Source organism: Ascaphus truei, chromosome 2 (assembly GCF_040206685.1).
Source record: "Ascaphus truei isolate aAscTru1 chromosome 2, aAscTru1.hap1, whole genome shotgun sequence".
Taxonomy (NCBI): Eukaryota; Metazoa; Chordata; class Amphibia; order Anura; family Ascaphidae; genus Ascaphus; species Ascaphus truei.
In genome coordinates this window covers 129,130,064-129,153,442 of record NC_134484.1, presented here as the reverse complement: position 1 = coordinate 129,153,442, position 23,379 = coordinate 129,130,064, and the positions used below count along the sequence as shown (strand labels likewise).

At 42.6% G+C, this 23,379-nt stretch overlaps 1 protein-coding gene across 1 annotated transcript in view; it reads left to right on the top strand.

Moving 5' to 3' along the window:
- The window catches only part of TAF4B (TATA-box binding protein associated factor 4b), a 75,585-nt gene that overhangs the window by 2,673 nt on the left and 49,533 nt on the right, over nt 1-23,379 (top strand). Inside the window, exons 2-7 of the mRNA XM_075584873.1 lie at nt 6,000-6,145; nt 8,587-8,712; nt 9,873-10,613; nt 12,055-12,177; nt 12,883-12,972; nt 21,517-21,765. Of these exons, the coding sequence (XP_075440988.1) occupies nt 6,000-6,145; nt 8,587-8,712; nt 9,873-10,613; nt 12,055-12,177; nt 12,883-12,972; nt 21,517-21,765 (1,475 nt within the window). The remainder of the gene's footprint in view (nt 1-5,999; nt 6,146-8,586; nt 8,713-9,872; nt 10,614-12,054; nt 12,178-12,882; nt 12,973-21,516; nt 21,766-23,379) is intronic.

The window sequence follows — 23,379 nt, the reverse complement described above, 5'->3', positions numbered from 1 at the left end:
ACAATATACCTGCTTATTCAAGTTTGCCCTGGCATTCTAGTTATTTTGACTAGCATCGCTAAACCTTGATATCATCTGTATGAATATACATTGGAGACGGAACATAACCATTTTTACTCAACATTATTTGATGTGCTGTAACAGATTGCCACCATGACCGTTACCAGCACTAAATAATGCAAGAACATGCCAGGTACGCATTATTTATGCAGTATGTGACGTATTTCCAGATGTGTCTTAGTAATTGACACAATACACACTGGTGGAGTTTCTTGAATAGTGAAGTACAAAAGCCTCAAATGATGGCCTCCCCATCCAGACACCACAGTATGTAAAAGATATTCAAGGCTACCCCCCTCATTGATCTAGCTGGTTTTCCTTTCAACACCATTTATATGATCAATATAAAGGGATCATAGAGTATCCCCCCTGACCAACTGCACTAAAGAAATTGTCAGACATTTTTACCTTATAAAAAAAAATGTAGGTATAGATGATTACAAGTACTAAAAAAGGGTAATGGGACTGCACTAAAAATAGAGAAGTATGCAATTTTGCTGGAGGGGGTGCTTGAAACAAACTATCCGTGGTCAAACTGGATTGAACAATATGCAGTAAAAAAACTTACTCAATTATGGTAACACAAAGATGTAAGTAACATGCTTACATTTTGGTGCCAACGGACACCTTTTGTCAAGTGTTGCATAACATATTACCCTAGAATTGGAGACGATTGAGCTAAATAGAGATGCAAATAATTTTTATTGTGTGTAATATAGAAATGCCAAGGGGCTGCTGATTATGATTTTTTTTAAAAATTGTTGGAATAGAGCAATTTATCCTTGATAAAGTATTTTGGTACGAAACGCGTAGGAGGTTTACCTCTGTGCATATGTCTTACCATTAAATCTTTTTTGCATCATTTGGACCCTACTTCCTTATTTTTGCTCTGCGCTGCTTTTCCATCTCCTGGATTCTGCTTCAGCAGTTGCACACATTGGTTTCCAGCATCAGGAAGTGGGAGATGATCATGTTTATTTTTACCAGAGACTGCGAGTACTTATCTGTTCCTTATTGAAGTGGGACACTCCCAATGAAACAGGGGGATTGTGATCATATCACTTACCCCTGTTTTCAGGGAATACCTGCCAATTGAATACCTTCATGAACTTACAATCTTCCTACATATGGTGACAGCCCCTTTTTCACCCACTGTTCAACTGTATACTGGATTCTAAGTTATTACTACTTTAAAAAGGTCCTGTATTAGAGCGCCCGTACTACTTCCCATATCGATCTTCTCTCTTTACATGTCTGATGCATGACATGGCACGTTATGCTGCCCTGATGTAGTAAAGAGACTCTTGAACTGTGTGTTTATTTTTATATGCTTCCACACAGCCTTTGGACATTGTGTTTCATGTCTAATGATATTACAAAAGAAAGGCAAAACATGTTTACATTTTTAAAACTGTAATGCCCCTAATCTCCTTACAGGATTTTAAATGGGGGGAGAGGAGGAGGGGCTGGCTAGAGCTGGACTACATTTCCTCCCCCCCGTGTGTGTCTCTCTCTAATACATACCAGCAATGTTACCATTATTATTACCCCCTTTTTTTTTTCCTTCTTACTGGCCTTATGAAAGGAAAATGCAAACTCATGTAGCTTCCTATTGGCCTGAGAATTGGCAGCAATTTTGTTTCCCCTGGAGGGATATTTCAACCCAGTATTTAAGTATCCTGGGAACCGGTTTGGTCCTTGGCATGGAGAAGGGCGCAGCATTGCTGGAGCCCCCTGGTACCTATCCAATAAAGAAAATGTGGAGGGGAAATAAAATTATGGGTGGGGTAGGGGTTTTATGGTCTACAAACCGCCTCAGCAGGGAAGACTATTATATAAAGATGAAACACTTTTTCCAAAGTTTTTCAAAACCGTGTGTGTATACAATAACTCTAATTAAATAGAAGCGATAATAAAGTTGTTTTTTTTTTTTTATCTATCTATTAGGCCGAGTCCATAGAAGGACAGGCCGCGCTGAGCCATGCGGACGCTCAGCGCTGAGCCCCTGCATCCTCAATGAGGATGCCCTGAGAGGGGGCTCACGCGAGCGTCCGCAGGCGTGCTGAGGCTTTGGAATTTTCAGCCGACAGCCAAGCTGTTTTTCAGCGCGCTGTCGGCTGAAAACATCTAATCAGCCTGAAGCAGCGTCAACGTCACGGCGCCGTGACGTTGACGTCAGTGCGTCGCGGGCGATTGGCCCAGCGACGTCACTGCCCCGCCTCCAACCACCTCCCCCCCCGGCTCCCTTCGCGCACGCTGGCTCGCCTGCAAGTCCATGGAATCGCGCAGATTTCAGCAGGCGAGCCTCCGCGTCAGCGCAGCTCGGCACTCCTCATCCCTCTATGGCCCCAGCCTTAGACATTGTTACTGCCATTAGTTTTGCTCAGTTCACGCTAGGCAGGCCAGAAATAATTTTCGATTCATAAGAAACCTGTTCATTAATGTGACATTTTTTCTTATGCTAAAATCTAGTGTTTGGTGAGGATACACTCTTGGTATAATTATTGAAATTAGAATTCTCACTGCTCAACCCATTTATGCCCCTACTCCATACGATGTGAAGCCATTCTACTCTCGCTTCACTGAACTGGAGCTGAAATCGAGCAAGTGGAAGATGACTTTGCAGCATATTGGGTAAGGGCAGAAGCTCTCTGGCACTGATGTAAAAACATTTTGACACTATTTTTATGAATGAACTTGCTGTCGTTGGCAAAATGCTTGTAACGTTTACAAATGTTAGAAAAGGGTATCCAACATGCTACTATTATATGAAGAGCCTTGAGGACACTAAACTAAATTTGATAATTTGTCAGTTGTGCAATTAACCCAAATGTCTGACTGAGCATGTTATTATTTAACATTTTGTGTTTTGGCTATAAAACTCGTGCCTGCATTTTTCTATGTTCTGATACTATTGGGTAGGTGGTCAATCTTATTATTTTAATGTGTAGTCAGTCCTGCATGTACGCAAGAAAATTGTATTGACCAATACGGTCTTAAGAGTGCAATTTCACTGCATATTTATATGCATAATTCTAAATTCCACTGTTTTTTTTATCTCTCCTGGCAATCACCGCAGTAAATTAAAAAAATGTGCAAATGCACACGCACCGAAGTGCAATTGGGGTGCGCTAGGTGTGACCACAGGCTACTGCATATAGGTATACGAAGTTGTAAATAGTGACTTAGGGGTGTGACAATGTTGTCCTCCAGACTACGGAGTCACAAAATCAACAACAATATATAAAACCAAGGAATAGAATACTAACCATAATTCATAAAACCTAAACAGTGTATAAATAGTAAAATGTATAAAGATGATAACCACTGATAGCTCTTATCCCTTATATAGATGCAGACTAGAAGCTAAGCACAGATAGATAATTAATTGAATCACCCCCTGTCAGTCCTTTGGGTGACCAGTAAGTTTAGAGTGCACTCTGACAGGTGGGAAAGATTGACACTCTGTCTTTCTGTAGTATGAGATGATCTTCGTTTAGGTGAAAAATGCTGCCCCACAAGGAGAGGATACCACTCCTCTAGTTTAGAGATCCTCAAATAGAAAGAAAAGGAATGTGAAGGGCGCAATGTAACATTTTAAACTTTATGCATCACCTGTGGTGACAAAGGACAACAAATACAATTTTATGCACTTACAAGAAAAAATGCTTAAATATAAAAACAAGTATATGATAAAGGATAATTGCCTGTAGATAGTGTGGAGTCTCAATCCCTCTGTCTTTCTGCTGCTGGCTGGAGTTTGCAAGGACAGTGTTCACTTCTGAATGGGCTGCTCAGCTGTTTCGGACGATGATTCGCTTGGAGACCCTCTGATGGTCGGCGGGGGCTGTAGATTTCCTCTGCGGATGTCGGCGCGCTGTTTTCCCCAGGCTCTTCCTGCTGTGACGTCGGCGGGCCGGGCGTCCACTCCCCTTGTCCGTCCTCCCAGCTAATGCTGCAGCTCAGAGTGGTTTGTGAGAGCTCACTCCGATCTGTGTACTGTGCTTAGCTTCTCCTCCTACAAGTTTCACCACGTGATGTGGCTTCGTCAGGGATGGGTCTGCATCTCATTACCCCATTAAATACTTAATTGATTGCAGAATTCAAGACACTGGTGTCCGTTAAATGACTGATTGTTTTATTGATATGTTTGTTTCAATAAATTGCAATAGGTATTAAAATGGAGTGGCTTTCAGTGGTACACTTATACAACTTAAAACTGATTATGGACTTTGTCAATGAATACTATTGTAATCAAATATAAGATAAAAATGAATTATATATATAAGTAATAATAAATAATAATAAAATATGGTGCCACTTCTCCACTAGTTATATTGCTTAATTCTGCCAGTAATTTACCGTTTGTTTCCATGTGGGCACTATTGATGTGTTCAACATTAGTAATTAAATAAAGACACTCTATTGTTGCATATGTTACCTGCACCTAACCATATGATGTTACTCCTATATGCTCAATTGGAATGCATGCTTAACCACTGGTTTGATTTGGTTACTTGATAGATGTCCTACATTTACATCCATTGAATGGTTAAGGCATCATTTAAAACAGTTGAGGCTGTATGTCTCCACAGACATTGCAAACATACCTTTTGCTATAAAACTGTAACAGGCTAATAGAATATGAACAAAATGTTTAGGAATATATATATAACACAAGATTAGTTATAAAACATATTAAAAATGCGTTAAAAAGCCATTTTGACATAAAAAGTTAAAACTATTGAATCCAAAGGAGTTAAAAATTGCCAGATAATATACACATTATATAAATGAATCATCACAGAGATAAATGGTTGTTAAAACCTAAAATTACATCATGAATTATTGGAAAGCTAAAAGGTCTAAATCCTCATGTAGGCCATCAGGATACATTGTCTGCATTTTGAATATCCAGTACGTCTCTTGTCTTCGCAGCTTACCCAGTCTGTCTCCCCTTAGGGAGCTTTATATTAATATGTTCAATGCCTAAAACTTGCAGGCTTTCAGGGTCCTTATGCTTATTGAGGAAATGTCTGGACACCCCATGACCTTGAAAACCATTCACAATGTTCCGTCTATGCTCTCGGAACCTTTCTTTTAGTGTTCTTTTTGTGTGTCCTGTGTACTGCAACCCAATTTGTTGTCCTTTGTCACCACAGGTGATACATAAAGTTTAAAACGTTACATTGCGCCCTTCACATTCTTTTTCTATTTGAGGTAATCACCTCAGTAGATTCAAGTAAAACAATACTACAAGTGTCTACTTGATGGAAAATATCCTGCAGATTTTAAATAGTTCAATAAAAATCAATTCTTAAACCTTTTTGAATATTGCGTTTTTAAAAACATGAGGATTAGTTGTAGATAATTGTGAAAATCTTCAATTCTGTGTGGTTTAGGTGCCTCTGTGTTCTATTTGTATAAATTATAATTAACACTGAAGTATCAGTAACTAGGCATATATGGTTTGTTTAGAATGGTTTAAACTATTTTTCATAATACAGAATTCTGTGTCAGGAAAAAATCGCTTAGCACTATAATGTTAAAGGCTGTGTCGTGCACATTCAGAGCCTGAAAATCTGGGAACTACAGGAATACACAGGAAGAATGGTTATTTAGTCTACTTAAATGTTTAATCCTATGAGTGTGAATATTTGAGAAAACAAGAAATCCCTCTTCAGTGTCTTTTTGCCCATTCTTGTCAAATGGGTAAGTCAACAAAACTATCCAGAGTCCAGTACACAAACTTTATATTATATACAGTAGAAAAATTGTTTCCTAAAACATCTCTCCAAATAGATCTTTGAAATACTAGTTCTATGAACAATTGCCTGAATTAGGTTTTTATTTTCACGATATTTTACCCATTGTAACAATTGTAAGCTCCGCAATTGATATTTTGTCTTTTTTCTTTTCTTTTTTTTTTTTGTCTACAGGTACAGTCCTCATTAAAAGTGGGAATGGACAACTTATACTGGTGTCTCAACAAGCCTTGGCCCGAGCTCAGGCACAAGTACAAAACACAAGTGCAAGACCTCCAATATCTACAAATACTCCCAAAGTACAATTATGTACTATTCAGGTAGCATTTATTGTTTGCGTAATGTAGCTTAATGTTGCAATTTGAATATCCAATAAAATATCACAATATCCCTCTTTCAAGCACAGCACCAAACTGAATTTAGTTATAAGTAATAACCTATGACAAAAAGTAACTTGCTACAAGGGTGATTGAATCTATCAAGTGGTCTATTATATTAGTACTAATTTTAGTATGAAGTACTTTTATCGGTAGCCAGAGGAATTTATGATTTGTCTGTAAATACGAGCTCAGTCTCATTACCCCCCCCCCCCCAAAAAAAAATAATTAGGCAGTGATCCTAAAAATCCTCCATAGCATAAAATTACCATGGAACTATTAAATGTATAAAATGCATGCACATTGTATCAGGACTGCTTCTCAGTCTGTTGTGAGCCAATATACACATATATTAGAGTAGCCTCTAATCTGACCCCACGTACTTACTGAGGAAGCGGGTAGAACCAGAAAGGTTGTTTGGGATTGCTATGAGACGTTTGTAAGTGAACAGTATTTATAATGAACTTTTATTCAAAAGCATCCAACAGAAGGGTTGGGGGAGGAGGTGGAAGGGTTGTGTGTGTTAGTCAAATTGGTAAGCTAACAAAGATATCAAGAGTCTGCTCCACAAACTTCATATTATATAGCGTACAACAATTGTTTCCCCAAACTTTGCATAACTACTATTTAAATCACTTCAATGACGTCTTTTTTCCTGGATATTTGACACATTAGAACAGTCGTATCCTCTGCAGTTTACATTTTTGTTTTGTTCTGTCCACAGGAACGGTTTTCATTAGAAGTGGGAATGGGCGACTGAAATAAAAAATATATACACATACACCTGATGCTAGAGACCATGTGCTTGCACCCCCTTCGAGTCAGAGCTGACAGTCACCACTCTGTTTTCCAAGATCGTGTCCCACAATGCTTTGTGTAGTGCTCCAAAAGGCATTGTGGGGTGCAGAACATTGACTGACCGCTCCACGTCTATGTGCGGTTTCCGTGCTCTGCATATTGCATTCTCATAGCTTCCAAGAGGTCCTAGGCGTTTAATAGACGACTAAGGCCTCGGGCATGGTCAGTGCTTATGCGCTTATGCACTGACCCGTGCTGAGGCGCGCTGCTGCTCGGCACTGAGCCCCTGCAGCCGCAATGAGAGCGGCTTTAGCAGGGGCTCGCGCACGTGTCCGCACGCTTGGGGAAGCGTGTGTCTCACGAGGTTTCAAATTTGGCGCTCGCCAGAGCACAGGGCCTGTCACGTGAGCGGTTCGCCCAATAAGGGCGAATCACCTCCATGACATCACTGGCCCGCCCCCAGACCCGCCCCCAACACTCCCACGGACGGCTTTTCCTGAGCCTCAGCGCGTCTCCGCCCGCATAAAATCACTATGTCCCAGGCCTAAGGCTCCAATATATGAGTTAATGTAATCTATCCTCCACATCCCATACTATAGTGGATTTGAAATACAAATACTTTTTATACAAGTATAAACTACAGACTTTAAAAACTTCCAGCTTCACATTGCAAAGCCGGTAAACAACTTCACACTGAGACCCAAAAGGTCAAAATAGCTGTATGCGATTTATGTTTACTGGCTATGCACTTTAACCCATGTTGTGCTGAAAATGCTGTTAAACAGCAGGCATAAGCCTATAGGGTTCCATATTAAAATGGACAAGAAGCAAAAAATGACACACTGAGTGCTCATTTTCATGTCATTACCCAGTGGAAGCACTGTATGCTAAGAGATATGGGTGAAAACCAGGTTGCAGACCTGTCTGAGACATGTGAACTGGTAATTTTATTTGCTATATACCATTATGAAAACTTTTTATATTTGTTGTTCAAATTGGTCCTTTCCATCATTGGTATAAAGTTTACTGGTCTCCCATACACAGCCTTTCCATTTTTTTGTTTGTTTGTCCTGTATGAAAAGAGCAAGATAAATATTCAGTGTTTTTAAATATGCAATCCTCGCACACTGGCCATTTATTTATTACTGAATGTCGAGTGAAAATTATCCAAATGTAATTTGAATGCATGTTTCTTTAAAATAGTTAACTTTATACTTGTTTTTTGCCAAGTTCTATAGAGTGCGTCCTGAAGACCATGTCAAGTAACTCATAATTGTCTGTGCACCTGGTCTACCATTTATTATTATTATTATGGATTGTCTTTTTTTTGCTCGTCCGTTAAAATTGATTGTACCCAAAGTTTGCAATTGGCTGCATAAACCAGAAGTCTATTAGTTAGAAGTCTATTCTTTATATTATGCCTGCATGTCTTGAATATAACAGAACTTACTAAAATGCCATTCAATTGATGTGTGGGGTAATATTTCTGTGTTCTATTACTGTAGTTGTGTATGTTGAAATAGAAATTTGCACTTCCAGTATATTTGTTGTTAGTGGGTTCATGTGTGTTTTTTTTGTTTCCAAAGCATTCGGGAACCCAGCTACTGTCAAAAGTAGCATCTACTACCACTGTGAAAACTGCACCTTTGTCGGCACCTTTAACCACCTTTTCTCTTTCACCTACGGTACAAAGAAATGCTTCTGTATTGCAGGTTTGTTTATTTTAATATGAACGTCCTTTTTTTATTTAATTATTTATTTATTTGTTAAATCCAAGCTTAAACAGGTCTTTTTTTTTTTTTTTGGAATATCTGTTTGGAATTGTTAATTAACAATGTTTTTGTTGGCATAGACTATATATGGACAACACTTAATTTTTTTTAAATTAAAAAAAATAAAAATTGATAGCACTGAACAGGCACACAACCCGCAGGCTTTTGACATTTTATATTGATCTAATGATAGTGTAAATAATGGATTGTTTATCAAAACGAACTCCAGATTAATGACCACGGTTGTGTAATTTTTTAAAATAAATTCATCATAAAGCATTTAGTTCTCATATGGATGGAAAAATCAATATATTTAGAAATTATGACATGCCTAAAAACAAATTGTATTTGTAGGAAACTAAATCGCATACATTACTTTTTTTTCTTTGATAAAATAATCATTCTGAAATTTGGTAAAAATTAATGGAACTTCCTGGTAAATTTATGGAACTTCCTAGTAATTGACCAACTGTAATTGTTGCCATGTAACTTAAGCTGCTTTTATTGAACAGGGTGTTTGTAGTTATACGCAGAAACTAAAACGTTTCAGATCAGGACTGAGTAAGAAAGATGGTCTCTCCTCTCATCCACAGCCTTCAGTCCGAATTAGGCCGCGGGCGTGGTCAGCGCTTAGCCGCTGAGGCAGCGGACTTACCCCTGGCACCTTTTATGCGGGTGGCCTTAGGGGGCGCTTACACAGGCGTGCAGAGGAGACATTTCAAATTAAGTTCTGGCGCTGAGGGGGGCGGAGGGCCGGTCACGTCTGCGGTTTGCCCAATGAGGGCGCACCAGCTCCGGGACGTCACTGGCCCGCCCCCGGATGGCGCGCGCTCTAAGGCCAGGGAAAGCACCCGCTTTCTCTCAGCCTCCGCACGGCTGCAGTCTCTATGGACTCAGCCTTAGGTAGACTTTTGGGGGAAGGGTAGATGATATTATAAATAAATATTGTTCTTAATCTCCACCTCAATTCTAAATAATTTTATGTTCAGATTGTAGGTGAGTTTGTATGAATACAAAGTGCCAGCGAAAGCACACCTATTAAGTAAATGGCTTCTTGATTTTTTTTTTTTAATGTATTTTAATTTTTTTGATTTGTATAGTCTGCAGCTGCAACAAACAGTGTTGTCCAAGTCTCCGCCTCTGCATCCCTGGGGACTAGACAAAATGCTCCGCTTTCTGCACCTACAGTTGTCAGAATCTGTGCACCTTCAACTACACGGACAGCATCTGGAACCAGCAGCATTGGGACCTCTACTGTTCTAATCAGAGCTTCTACTCCAGCAAACACTGCTGTAACAACTTTTTCTTGCACATCAACTGCTACACCAGCAACAACTGCAGCCCCTGTGGGGATTACAACAACTTCAGTGATGGGAGTTGGTACCACATCTATAACAGTTTTACCCTTTCGAGCTTCTCCTCTCGTTACCCCTAAAACTGTCAATGCTTGCACCTCCATTGTAACCTCGGCCTCCACTTTGGCAACGTCATTAACCACAACTCTGCCTGCCTCAATTAGGACCCCTACCTCATCCTGTACAACGGTTTTCAAAACATGCAGCTCATCTACCATACCGACAACAGCTGCTACTTGTGGCTCGGCTGCCATGTTTACAACTGCTAATATTTGTGCCACAACTACAGCAGCTGGTACATGTAGCCCAGTTATCACGTCTACTACAATACGAACTTCCCCATCTGTTATGCTATCCGTGCCTAGAAATAATGTGCCCACCCCTACACCAGTACAAGTGAACACTCCACCTGCAGCTCATAATGTGATCTCCATCAAAGCGGAACCTCCGAAAGGGACACAAAGCATGCAGCCTCCTAATTCTACTGTAAGTCTGAATAGTGTTGTTTCCATGGTCTTTTACCCCAACCAGACTTCACCTTATGTTTCCAATGTTTTCTCATCTCTATTGGTGTGGTCAACGTTGTCACTTTATTCCATATTCTTTGATCCCATCATAAGCTTGCTAGATTGTGAAAGGTATATTTTAACTCCTCATGCAACTTACATATGTAAAATAAAAATGTAATTGGACCAATGTTCTTGTATTCTTTAAAAAAAAAAATGTTTTCAAAAGTTGAGACCTTTCAAAGCATTTGCAGAATTGACTTGTTCTCTAGGCTGCTAGAGGCACTATAATAGATTTATGGGTTAAACTCCTGCATACCTCATTCTCCCTAGGGCACTTAGTTGTCCGACACAATGCATATGGAGAAGCTTACTGCTACCCTCGTAACACCCTTTATACAATCCAGAAGATATGGAGCCCTTGTGGTTTCTAACGTTCTATAACCCAACTTCTATTCCGTTGTCAGTTTTTAAGCTAAGTTCCTTCTGTTCTCTCCCTTGACATTGTGTTTTTTTTATTACGTCTTTGCCGAGTTGTGGTTTAGGAAGGGGTTTTATTTAAAGTTGGTTCCCTTCCTTAATCTCAACTCGCCAACTAGGTAATTGTAATTTTTGCTGTTCGTATGCCAGTATGATGTATTCTTCTGGCTCCTCTACTGTAATCTTCCAACAAATCTGGGGAGCTCGTCTCGTAGTTATGAAATAAAGAAACACTACATAGTGTAATACTGTTGTGAATAAATTTGTGCAAACAAAGCTCAAAAATGACTACTCACAATAAAGCTGTCAAATTCAGGCAGTCACCCAACTTAAGGGGTGGATGTTCCCTGTGTATACAGCAGCCCCCAGCCCCCAACCTCCAAGGAGAAAAAAAGAAGAAAAGAGACCATATAGTGCAGATGGTATTTAGTATTAAAAGGGATTCAAAAAATGCAGCACCCACTACCTATAATATCATACTGCCTACCTCGATCATATGAAGTGTAAGCCTGCATTTTTTGAATCCCTTTTAATAAGAAGAGTGGAACAGTCTTTATCAAGGGTTGCAGTTTGTTTCTTAGTTTCTTAATTTTTTTTTTAGATCACTTGATTGTTATTATTATCACATTGCTTTATTATTTACACATATGTGGTTGAATTGTATATTGTCACATTTAGGGTGTGTTAGAGCGCTATTGTTAGTTTTTTTCCTCTACTGTAATCATCAGACCTATTCCATATGTTTGTATCATTGTCCCTCCTGCCCCTATTTTCCTCTGTGTCCATTGTCCCCTCGTGTTTTGTGGACGGAATAAAATGTTTGAACACATTTGCTGTGTTACTGGTCCCTCTGCCAGGAAAGGGATTAAAATATTGAGCTAAAAACTAGTGGGGTGCCTTGCCAAACCTAATATTAATATTTGTATATTTTTTGCAACTAGGAAACCTTGGACAATGTGAAGAAATGCAAGAACTTCCTTGCAACATTAATAAAACTGGCATCAAGTGGACCACAGTCCCCAACCATGGGACAGAATGTGAAGAACCTTGTCCAGAATCTGCTGGTAAGATTAAGTTCATTTGTATTTATTTCAATTTTGCATTCATCAAAGCATTTATGGATTATAATGCTTTTTGAAGGGAACCAATATTGAGCGTTCTTGATGACACACATATTGTGTACGGCGCTTTTGAAATGTCACAGATCGCGTCATGCACAATTTGTTCTATGAAGGGCTCAAATGTTTTTACCCTAAAAATAACCTGCCGCAAACCCTCTTCAGGACAAACACCGATACTAGAAATTTGAGCTACATCGATGTGTAATAAATGAGTACCAAAAAATTTGATTTTTTTTTTTTTTGTTTTGAAAATCGAAAGTAGTTAATTCTGCATAAAATTTTAAGAAAAAAACACCTGCTTTCTTAAAAGGACAGTGGCAGAAATAGACTGCCAACAGATAATGAAGCCCTGGGCATTTAATACTACTTCAAACATGTAATAGTGCGAGCAGCTGCAAAATATTGGACACAATTTAACATTTCGTTGTGTTAAATCACCTACTTGTCAATACGATTTGTAATTAAAATAGTGGGGGCATAGGCCATTTGCTCTAAGTACACCTTTTGTGTTGCAGCTTTTGTATATCTATTGAATAAGGTTGTCCATTCAATTTGTACAAGGTACCCTGGTTTCAGCTAACAATGGTAGGTTAATGAACCGTGTGCACTTTATTTTTTACATAGATATTTTTTTTTGTTTCCCTTAAGGATGCGAAAATTGAACCAGAAGAATTTACTACAAAACTTTATACAGAGCTTAAGTCTTCACCACAGCCATACCTGGTGCCTTTTCTGAAGGTATTTGTCTGTCTTGCTTTACTCCTGCGAGCTGCATGGTCTGTTTTGCGCTCTTGCGTGCTGTATGGTCTGTCCTGCTCCTGCGCTCTTGTGAGCTCCATGGTCTGTCCTGCGCTCTAGCGAGCCCCATGGTCTGTCCTACTCCTGCGCTCTTGCGAGCTCCATGGTCTGTCCTGCTCTTGCGAGCTCCATGGTCTGTCCTGCTCTTGCGAGCTCCATGGTCTGTCCTGCTCCTGCGCTCTTGCGAGCTCCATGGTCTGTCCTGCGCTCTTGCGAGCTCCATGGTCTGTCCTGCTCCTGCGCTCTTGCGAGCTCCATGGTCTGTCCTGCTCCTGCGCTCTTGCGAGCTCCATGGTCTGTCCTGCTCCTGCGCTCTTGCGAGCTCCATGGTCTGTCCTGCTCCTGCGCTCTTGCGAGCTCCATGGTCTGTCCTGCTCCTGCGCTCTTGCGAGCTCCATGGTCTGTCCTGCTCCTGCGCTCTTGCGAGCTCCATGGTCTGTCCTGCTCCTGCGCTCTTGCGAGCTCCATGGTCTGTCCTGCTCCTGCGCTCTTGCGAGCTCCATGGTCTGTCCTGCGCTCTTGCGAGCTCCATGGTCTGTCCTGCGCTCTTGCGAGCTCCATGGTCTGTCCTGCGCTCTTGCGAGCTCCATGGTCTGTCCTGCTCATGCGAGCTCCATGGTCTGTCCTGCTCTTGCGAGCTCCATGGTCTGTCCTGCTCTTGCGAGCTCCATGGTCTGTCCTGCTCTTGCGAGCTCCATGGTCTGTCCTGCTCTTGCGAGCTCCATGGTCTGTCCTGCTCTTGCGAGCTCCATGGTCTGTCCTGCTCTTGCGAGCTCCATGGTCTGTCCTGCTCTTGCGAGCTCCATGGTCTGTCCTGCTCTTGCGAGCTCCATGGTCTGTCCTGCTCTTGCGAGCTCCATGGTCTGTCCTGCTCTTGCGAGCTCCATGGTCTGTCCTGCGCTCTTGCGAGCTCCATGGTCTGTCCTGCTCCTGCGCTCTTGCGAGCTCCGTGGTCTGTCCTGCTCCTGCGCTCTTGCGAGCTCTGTGGACAGTCCTGCTCCTGCGCTCTTGCGAGCTCCATGGTCTGTCCTGCTCCTGCGAGCTCCATGGTCTGTCCTGCTCCTGCGCTCTTGCGAGCTCCATGGTCTGTCCTGCTCCTGCGCTCTTGCGAGCTCCATGGTCAGTCCTGCTCCTGCGCTCTTGCGAGCTCCATGGTCTGTCCTGCTCCTGCGCTCTTGCGAGCTCCATGGTCTGTCCTGCTCCTGCGAGCTCCATGGTCTGTCCTGCGCCTGCGCTCTTGCGAGCTCCATGGTCTGTCCTGCTCCTGCGAGCTCCATGGTCTGTCCTGCGCCTGCGCTCTTGCGAGCTGCTTTGTCTGTCCTGCTCCTGCGCTCTTGCGAGCTGCATGGTCTGTCTTGCTCCTGCGCTCTTGCGAGCTCCATGGTCTGTCCTGCTCCTGCGCTCTTGTGAGCTCCATGGTCTGTCCTGCTCCTGCGCTCTTGCGAGCTCCATGGTATGTCCTGCTCCTGCGCTCTTGCGAGCTCCATGGTCTGTCCTGCTTCTGCGAGCTCCATGGTCTGTCCTGCGCATGCGCTCTTGCGAGCTCCATGGTCTGTCCTGCTCCTGCGAGCACCATGGTCTGTCCTGCGCCTGCGCTCTTGCGAGCTGCTTTGTCTGTCCTGCTCCTGCGAGCTCCATGGTCTGTCCTGCGCCTGCGCTCTTGCGAGCTGCTTTGTCTGTCCTGCTTCTGCGAGCTCCATGGTCTGTCCTGCGCATGCGCTCTTGCGAGCTCCATGGTCTGTCCTGCTCCTGCGAGCACCATGGTCTGTCCTGCGCCTGCGCTCTTGCGAGCTGCTTTGTCTGTCCTGCTCCTGCGAGCTCCATGGTCTGTCCTGCTCCTGCGAGCTCCATGGTCTGTCCTGCTCCTGCGCTCTTGCGAGCTCCATGGTCTGTCCTGCTCCTGCGCTCTTGCGAGCTCTATGTTCTGTCCTGCGCTCTTGCGAGCTCCATGGTCTGTCCTGCTCCTGCGAGCTCCATGGTCTGTCCTGCGCCTGCGCTCTTGCGAGCTCCATGGTCTGTCCTGCTCCTGCGAGCTCCATGGTCTGTCCTGCGCCTGCGCTCTTGCGAGCTGCTTTGTCTGTCCTGCTCCTGCGCTCTTGCAAGCTGCATGGTCTGTCTTGCTCCTGTTTTTAATCGGACCTTCTTTGCTCTGTGCCTGTGCAACATTTTTTCAATAATCTCCATGACCCTTTGTGAACATGCCTTCATTTTGTTGTAGATTAACATCTATGATGCTGTGGAAACATTGATACTAAATTGAATTAAGCTCTTTGTATTCGCCGCACTGACTTGTCCAGATTTGAGTCTATTTTCTTGGCACCCAAGACTAACAGAGTAGTTGGGCGGTCTTATTTTAGGTAAGGGCTTAATTCAAAATTATTCAGTGGCCTTATTGTGTCCAATATCAAATATATCACTGGAAAAAATGTAACGCCACTTCAAGGGTGCACTAACCTTGTTGCACGTTAAATTAAAACATAATTTTTTTTTTTTTATGATTTTGGTTTCATGAATTGTGTTAAAAAGAATCTCAGTGTCACAAATGTTTTTTTAAATATGCAGAGACTATTTGAGTTAACCTCTCACAAGCACATTGTGTGCTTGTATATCTAAATAAAAAAAAGACCACCTTTCATAACTGTATCATTGCAGCTCTATCAAAAGAAGATTCACGTTCTCTGTATTCCTTCAGCTGGTATATTATAGGGTTGGGCGGTAACAAAAGAAATTCCAGCGATAACTATATTTATCTTTAAATACCAAATAAAGAACAAATGTAGTGTCATCAAAATGTCCCTTTAAACCCCTTCCTCCCCCAAATGTCTCTTGAAGACAGACATTGTGGGGGAGTAAGAGGTTTAAGGCAGCCGTGGGGGGACAAAGGGGTTTAGTGAGATTACCAGGAAGAGGGTTACTTTGATGGCCTTTGCATGCTGTAGCTTTGTCATGAAGCTCCCAGCTCTGCCCCCTCCCCGCAGAAGCAGCCAGAAGGGGGGTGGGGTGTGACTGGAAGCTCCGGGGCACGCTGCAGATTCACACGGACCCCAGCAGCTGGCAGACAAGTACCGCGGTAATAAATAGTGGCAAGTGCAGAGTTGCTGTCAATTTTTTATTACTGCAGTATTCTTATCATACCAGTATATTGCCCAACTCTAGAATATTATATAGCCTAGACCAGGGGCGTGCAAACTTTATTTGCGGTGCCCCCCCTGCCTTACATCCTCTGTTCTCCGTCCCCTTATTACCTCGCGCAGCGTCATTTGACATCACGTTACCAGGGCAACCGTGACATCACATGACGCCACGTTGCAATGGTCCCGTGTCCTGAAGCCGGCTGAATCCCGGCAAGTAGAGCTTGCAGAGGCCTCGCGCAGTCTCCCGGCCTTTAAAAGATGAAAATCTTGTCTTTTGGCCAAGGCGGTATAGAGGGCTGTGCTCTGGTGTGTGGCCACAGCAGCGACCAGTGGGGACCTAGCCTTTATACCAAGGTGAAGGGAGTGGACATGTCTCTTTAGATTCAGCCATTAACCCTGAACATGAAGTAACTGGATGCAGTTCCAAGTGGATCTGAACCACATTTCTTTTGAATCTTGGAGGATCAAAACATTTTAAGGATAGTACCACGTTTATTTTTCTCGGCGTGGGAACAGACAAGAAGGGTTATTGCACCCTGAAATGTTGCCCCCGTCCACCAATTTTCGCTTTTTTCTTTTACCTCCAACGTTTTGTTAATCCTTCCCCTCCCCACCCCCCTCTATCAGATTATCTTTCTTCCCTGATGTTTCCCATTCCCCCATGCAAGCTCTCTGTAGATTTATGATTTATTCTTGTGATCCCATACTGTTTATTTATAAAAATATTTTACCAGGAAGTAATACATTTGACAGTTACCTCTCGTTTTCAAGTATGTCCTGGGCACAGAGTTAAGACAAATAATACATGGTTACAATACATAGTTACATAAAGGAAAAGGGTATACATTATATACAAGACATTGCATTCACAGTTAAAGATAATATATATTATTGGCGAATGTAACAGTTACAGACCAGATTAAAATGTGAGACGACTTTAATTTTGAACGAACTTAGACTGGTGGTGGATGTGAGAGTCTCCGGTAGGTTGTTCTAGTTTTGTGGTGCACGGTAAGAGGAGGAGCGGCTGGATACTTTGCTGAACCTTAGGACCATGAGCAGTCTTTCTGAGTCTGATCTCAGATGATAAGTGCTGCATGTGATAGGGGTGAGAAGCTTGTTCAGATAGATCGGTAGCTTGCCCAGAAAGTATTTGAAGGCAAGACAGGAAAGGTGAACTTTGCGCCTACACTCAAGTGATGATCAATCTAGTTCTTTGAGCATTTGGCAGTGATGTGTGTTGTAGTTGCATTGGAGAACAAAACGGCATATTGAATTGTAGAGGGTGTCAAGTTTGCCAAGGTGGGTTTAGGGAGCCGAGCCGTATACTATGTCCCCATAGTAGATTATTGGCATTAGCATCTGCTGTGCGATACACTTTCTGACCAGCAGACTTAGGGAGGATTTGTTTCTGAAAAGTACACCTAGTTTGGCATAGGTTTTGGATGTCTTTATCAATGTCATCCCGAATGTTAAATGGGAGTCAAACCATATGCCAAAGTATTTGTAACTAGTAACAGGAGTTAGGGTGGGTTTAGCGTTTGTTCAGATCTGGAGTTCAGTCATTGGAAGCTTTAAAAATTTAGCCTTGGTCCCAGGTACCATTGTTAGTCTGGTCAGTGTTTAAAAACAGTTTGTTTTGAGAAATCCAATTTTTAAGTCTCAAAGTCAGATTGAAGTTTGTGTTCAAACTCGGTGAGGCTATATAAGATTGTCATCTGCATACATGTGTATTGAAGCTCCCTCACAAGCTGTAGGAAGATCATTGATGGACACTGAGAAGAGTAGGGGCCCAGGAACAGAGCCTTGTGGGACACCACAGGTGATATCCAAGGTGTTGGAGTTAGAGCCTGAGATGGACACATGTTGGGATCTACCTGATAGGAATGAAACCAGTTTAAAGCATGCTTCCCTATACCAGAGCACTAGAATTTAAGCAAGATAACATTTTCAATAGTATCAAAAGCCTTTGCAAAATCTAGGAATATTGGATTAGTGAGTTGTTCCAGTTCCATTCCACACTGGATCTCATAGCAAACTTTTAGCAGGGTAGTTACGGTGGAGTGTTTGGGGTGAAAGCCAGATTGGAATTGGCTAGGGAAATTTCTCTTTATATAGTAATCGCTTAATTGGGAGTGAACACATTTAACCATGACTTTGCATAGTATTGGGAAAAGAGCGATTGGCCTATAGTTTGAGACAGAGTTTTTGTCCCAACTTTTGAAGATTGGGGCAACTCTGGCAGTTTTCCAGGTCTTGGGGATATGGCCTGCAGACAGAATAGTTGACTACGGAAGCAATTGGTTTGGCAATAGCTGGGGCACCAAGTCTTAGGAGCTTAGATTGCAGTAAGTCAGGTCCACATTGGTTGCTTAGTTTTAATTTGAGGAGCGCTTGTGTAATCTCCTTTGGATACTGGGACAAATGGAAAATTGTGAGCAGTGTTGGGAGAGGGTGGGGCTATAGGGGTACTCACAGAATGAGATTCATGTTTGGGTTGAGTTTCGCTAATAAGTTAGCACACCCCACAAAGTAATCATTGAATGCATTTGCAATGTCAGTGGGGTTTGTCAGAGTAATATCCTCAGTGATATTACTTGGTGGTTGATGGTTAGAAGGCTGTAATATATTGTTGATAACCTTCCAGAAGTTAGCTGGGTTTGATGTACTCTGGAGGTGATTGTCAGAGTAATATTGTGCTTTTGCATGCCTTGTTTGCCTTGTGCACATATTCCGCAGGTATCTGTAGTTATTAAGGTCCTTGGTAGTGCCAGTTACTTTGTAGCTTTTCCACAAGGCATCCCTTAAATCAGGGGTGGGGAACCTTTTTTCTGCCAAGGGCCATTTGGATATTTATAACATCGTTCGCGGGCCATACAGACAGACAGGCACACAGCAGGCATGCAGGCACACAGATCCCCCCCCTACCTCTGGTAGTTGCTGCTGCTGCTGGGGGGATCGTGTATGGCGGCTGCTGTGGGAAGTGCGGGGGGAAGTGCGGGGACTGCTACGGGGGGAAGTGCGGTGGCTGCTGGGGATCGTGTAGGGCTCCTCCCGATCGGGTGCGCGGCGGCCATTTAAAAAAAAAATTAGCATGACCCCGGTTATAGCAGTTGCCTTAGCAGGGCCAGACCAAATGATTTCGGGGGCCCTATACGGCCCTCGGGCCTGACGTTCCTCACCCCTGCCTTAAATGGTAGAGACTATAAGGTCAGTTGTAACCCATGGAAGGTGGGCCCCCAGGAACTCTTATTCTGCGTAGCGTAGCATGGGTATCTGAGTTTTAAGAACTCTGATTGGAAATAGTCGAGCGCAGAATCTGGGTCGGGCATTAAGTCGATTATGTAACAAGGGTAGTTCGTAAAGGTCAACCAGAAACTGTTGTGGGTTAAAGTTTCTAAATGTTCTAGTGAGAAGAACTTTAGGGCTTGATTGGGGCGGTTTAATTTTCCTTACACAGTACACTATTGCATGATCTCTGAAAAGGTCAGGAATTTGCCAGAGGATTGGAGGAGAGAATTCAGTCTAGCAAGAAATGGTAGTGAGATTTCAGGTTTGTCCGTGTTGGTTGGGAAATGAGTTGCGTTAGGTTAAGTGACTTGTATCTGGATTTTGTGGTTTTTAGGGTCGAGCTTAATTGAAGTTTAAATCCCCAAGAACTAGCAGCTCACGTTTCTCATTCAGAGAGGAAATGGAGCCAAGAAACAATTTAACAGCGTAAATTGTAAGGTGTCTGCAATATAAAATAACACCCCTCCCCCTCTTTGACCTACCTTTCCTAGAGTATCCCTGAATGGCAATATTTGCATCAGGGGTTTTGGGGGTTAGCCATGTTTCTGTGAGAATGATGGCTTTGAGTTTATGCATAAGGCACCATGCCCTTAGTTCATCCAGTTTGGGCAGCAGGTTCTGGATATTTATATGGGAGACAGACCTTTTTGGAATTTGTAGGGGGTATTCTTAAAGGTATCGGACAGAGTTGAAAAGGGAGGGCCTGGGTTTAGGTTCAATATCACCTGCTAAAGAAGGTAGTAGTAGTGCAAGTAGAAATTTGAGTAGTTTGCAAGTTGTAAATTTGTGATGTTTGCCATTAGTGAGGGTTGGTGTGCTGGTTTTTCAGAGTTCTCCACCAACATTCAGTAGACAGTGCAAGGCTTTTGAGTAATCCAGGGTGTATAGTGATGTTGGGTGTGGGCCAGGAGGGAGGCGTTTGTAGTGGATAGAGAGTAACATTTACATGAGGCCACGAGAGAACAAAGTTGAGGTACATACCAGGTTCATTATCACAGAGGTAGGTAATGCTGCATGAAGCTGTTGTGAGCCAAGTGAGTGTGTACAGACTAAACAGCAGGGGTGTGCCTTTTCCTTGTCAAAATGTTTTGCTGCATTGCAATGCTAGGGCCTATTCAGGGTTTGTTGAGGGGAGCCGGGGGGCAGTTGTGTGCAGTCAGTGTTGGGAGAGGCTGCAGTAAAATAAGGGGTGGGGCGTTAAGTGTGCAGGCTAACAAGTATGGGATCATAGTGTGATGAGAGTAGCTCACTGTTTGAGTATATAGGGATTGTTTATACCCAGTGGGACTTCCCTATGAATGATTTTTAGTTCAACTCCATTGTAACCCTGTAGGAGAAACACTCAATGTCTTGTGATGTACACACACTTTTGTTTTACGTGTTCATACCACATCTATGGTATCTATGTACTACAGTATATCTTGTATGTTTATATTTTCCACATATAGTAAACTTTTTTTTGGTACTTCCATGTTTCATTGTTTCTTTAATAGGAATTTGGGATACCCCTTTTGTATATATTTGGGGGATTGAGGAGTTCCTATCAGGTTTCTAGAGTACGCAAAATATCTATGTAATGTTTCCTAAAGTGGTGCTGTTTGTCAATTTTGTTTCTATAGATTCAGCTGTGCTATAATTTGAGTAGGTGGTGTCTGTCCACATACTTTTTTTTTTTCTTCCCATCTCTAGTCTTTTTCTGCATGTCTGTTAAAAGTACAACATTGCTTATTACCACAATCTTAATACCCCGTATGACATCGGGTACCATACTATTCACTATGATCTTCCCAATGAGAAGTTAGGGTAACATTCTCTTCATTCAACATTATTAATCTCCAGGCCTATGGAGTGACAACTTTATTTTTGTTCTGTAGATTGTTTAGCTATGACATCTCTTGATGCTAAACACTCTTAGAGATACTTCATTTGATATACACATGTTGTACACGCACATACATGGTGTGAATACACAAAATATATTTTGTCACTGAGCGATTATATTCACTTATATATATATAACCTGCATCTATATGACTTTCATTTTTTAATCTTTTTCCAGAAAAGTTTACCTGCCCTACGTCGGCTTATGCCAAACTCCCAGACATTTATACTGCAGTGTGGTCAGCAGACACCTCCAACTTCAGGAACTTTGGCTAACACGGTCTCTGTGAAGGTTACACCAACGCCTTCCATACAGACTGCAAAACAAGTTTGTGCAACTACTCTTGGAAGTTTCAAAGTTCAGCAAACGAGCTCTACTCTCACTCAGCCAATCAACACATTGAAAACTGTAAATTTCAAACATTTGGTAAGAGATTTTTGTTTGTAAATGGACATCTTTAAACATTCAGATAATTGTTTGTAGCATTGACCATTGTACTTATTGTATTTTCCTTTCCTTTCTCCCTCCAAGAGGGGGTTTGGGCCAACAACGGTGGAGGAAAGAAGTCCCAACTAAAAAAACAAAATCTGAAAAGACAAATAGTGATGTACTGAGTATCCGGAATTACCCGGTCCCCAGCATTACCCGGCACATTTCCAGCTACCCAGACATTACCCAGACCCGGCAACTGAGAAGTGGGCTTGGCACCGGGTAATACTCGGCGTCGGGTAATGTCAGGGCAGCTGTAAATATTCTTAATACTTACCTTTCCAAAGACATCTAGGACCAGCAGCATCAGTCGTGTGGCGGTGGCAGCGTTGTGAGCCGCCGGGGAACCACGTGACCGGAGCAGGAGACGGAGCGTTCCTATTGGACAGACGGGTGTCCAATAGGAACGCTCCGTCTCCTGCTCCGGTCACGTGGTTCCCCGGCGGCTCACACAGCACTGTTTACCTGCTCCGGTGCTGTGAAAGTGATTGCTGCAGCTCCCCCGCCGGCTGAAGACACCTCCAATGCTGCCACAGGACTGCTGCTGCTGGTCCTAGATGTCGCTGCCACCCTGCAGGTAAGTGCCAAACCGGTTACCTGACAGGGTAGAACCTTTAATTTTGGCCGGGTACCCGTTACCTGTTTTTTTTTATAATTGAGGACCCGGTCAACACTACAAATCAATATGTAACTTTAGCTTGAAGGATAATTTCTATTTATCCAAGAAATCGAATTGCTTTAGTGGTCTACTTTTTGGGAGCTAAATGCAAAATAAATTCACACACTGCAAAATTTGGATGCTGTGGGCCAAAGGATCAAGCATACATAACCTCACTTTACATACATAACATAATTTTACACAATGGGTTTTGGTCATATCTGTACGAAGACAGTTCTATAACTATCTAGAGTCTACCTAAAAGACAGATTTCTCTCTGCTCTAGACAATGAGGTTGATCTGTTGCTGATGGTGATCACTAGTTGTAGTGATGGTTTAAAACTCTGCGCAATGTTGACTGGTGGACATTTGGAAATGTTCCAAAGATAGAACTTCGCCAGAAAAGTCAACCAAGACAATTACTTGGTGAAGGATGCTTATGTTCAGTGGTGGCCAGCTTCAGTCCTCAAGGGCCACCAACAGGTCAGGTTTTAAGGATACACCCTACTTCAGCATACGTGGCTCAGTCATAATGACTGAGTTACTGATTGAACAACCTGTGCTGAATTAGGGTATCTACTTAATACCAGGGTTGTTGGTGGTCCTTGAGTACTGAAGTTGGCCCGGAGAACAGTGTTGCACATCGGTTACTGGACCCAAATGCACCAAATCAATCAAGTTTCACCTGTCCTTGCCCTGCCCAGTTTCTTTTCGACCCAGGGTGAGGTGGGAGGAGAGATGTGACTTGACCTAAGCAAACTCCTGTTGATTACACGACACCACACCAAAGGTCGTGGCTGCATTATGCCCCACCCAATGTCTCCATTTACAGTCTTTACAAATATATGCATGCTGCTATCCAGAATACTTAACAGCTTAACCACTGTATAACA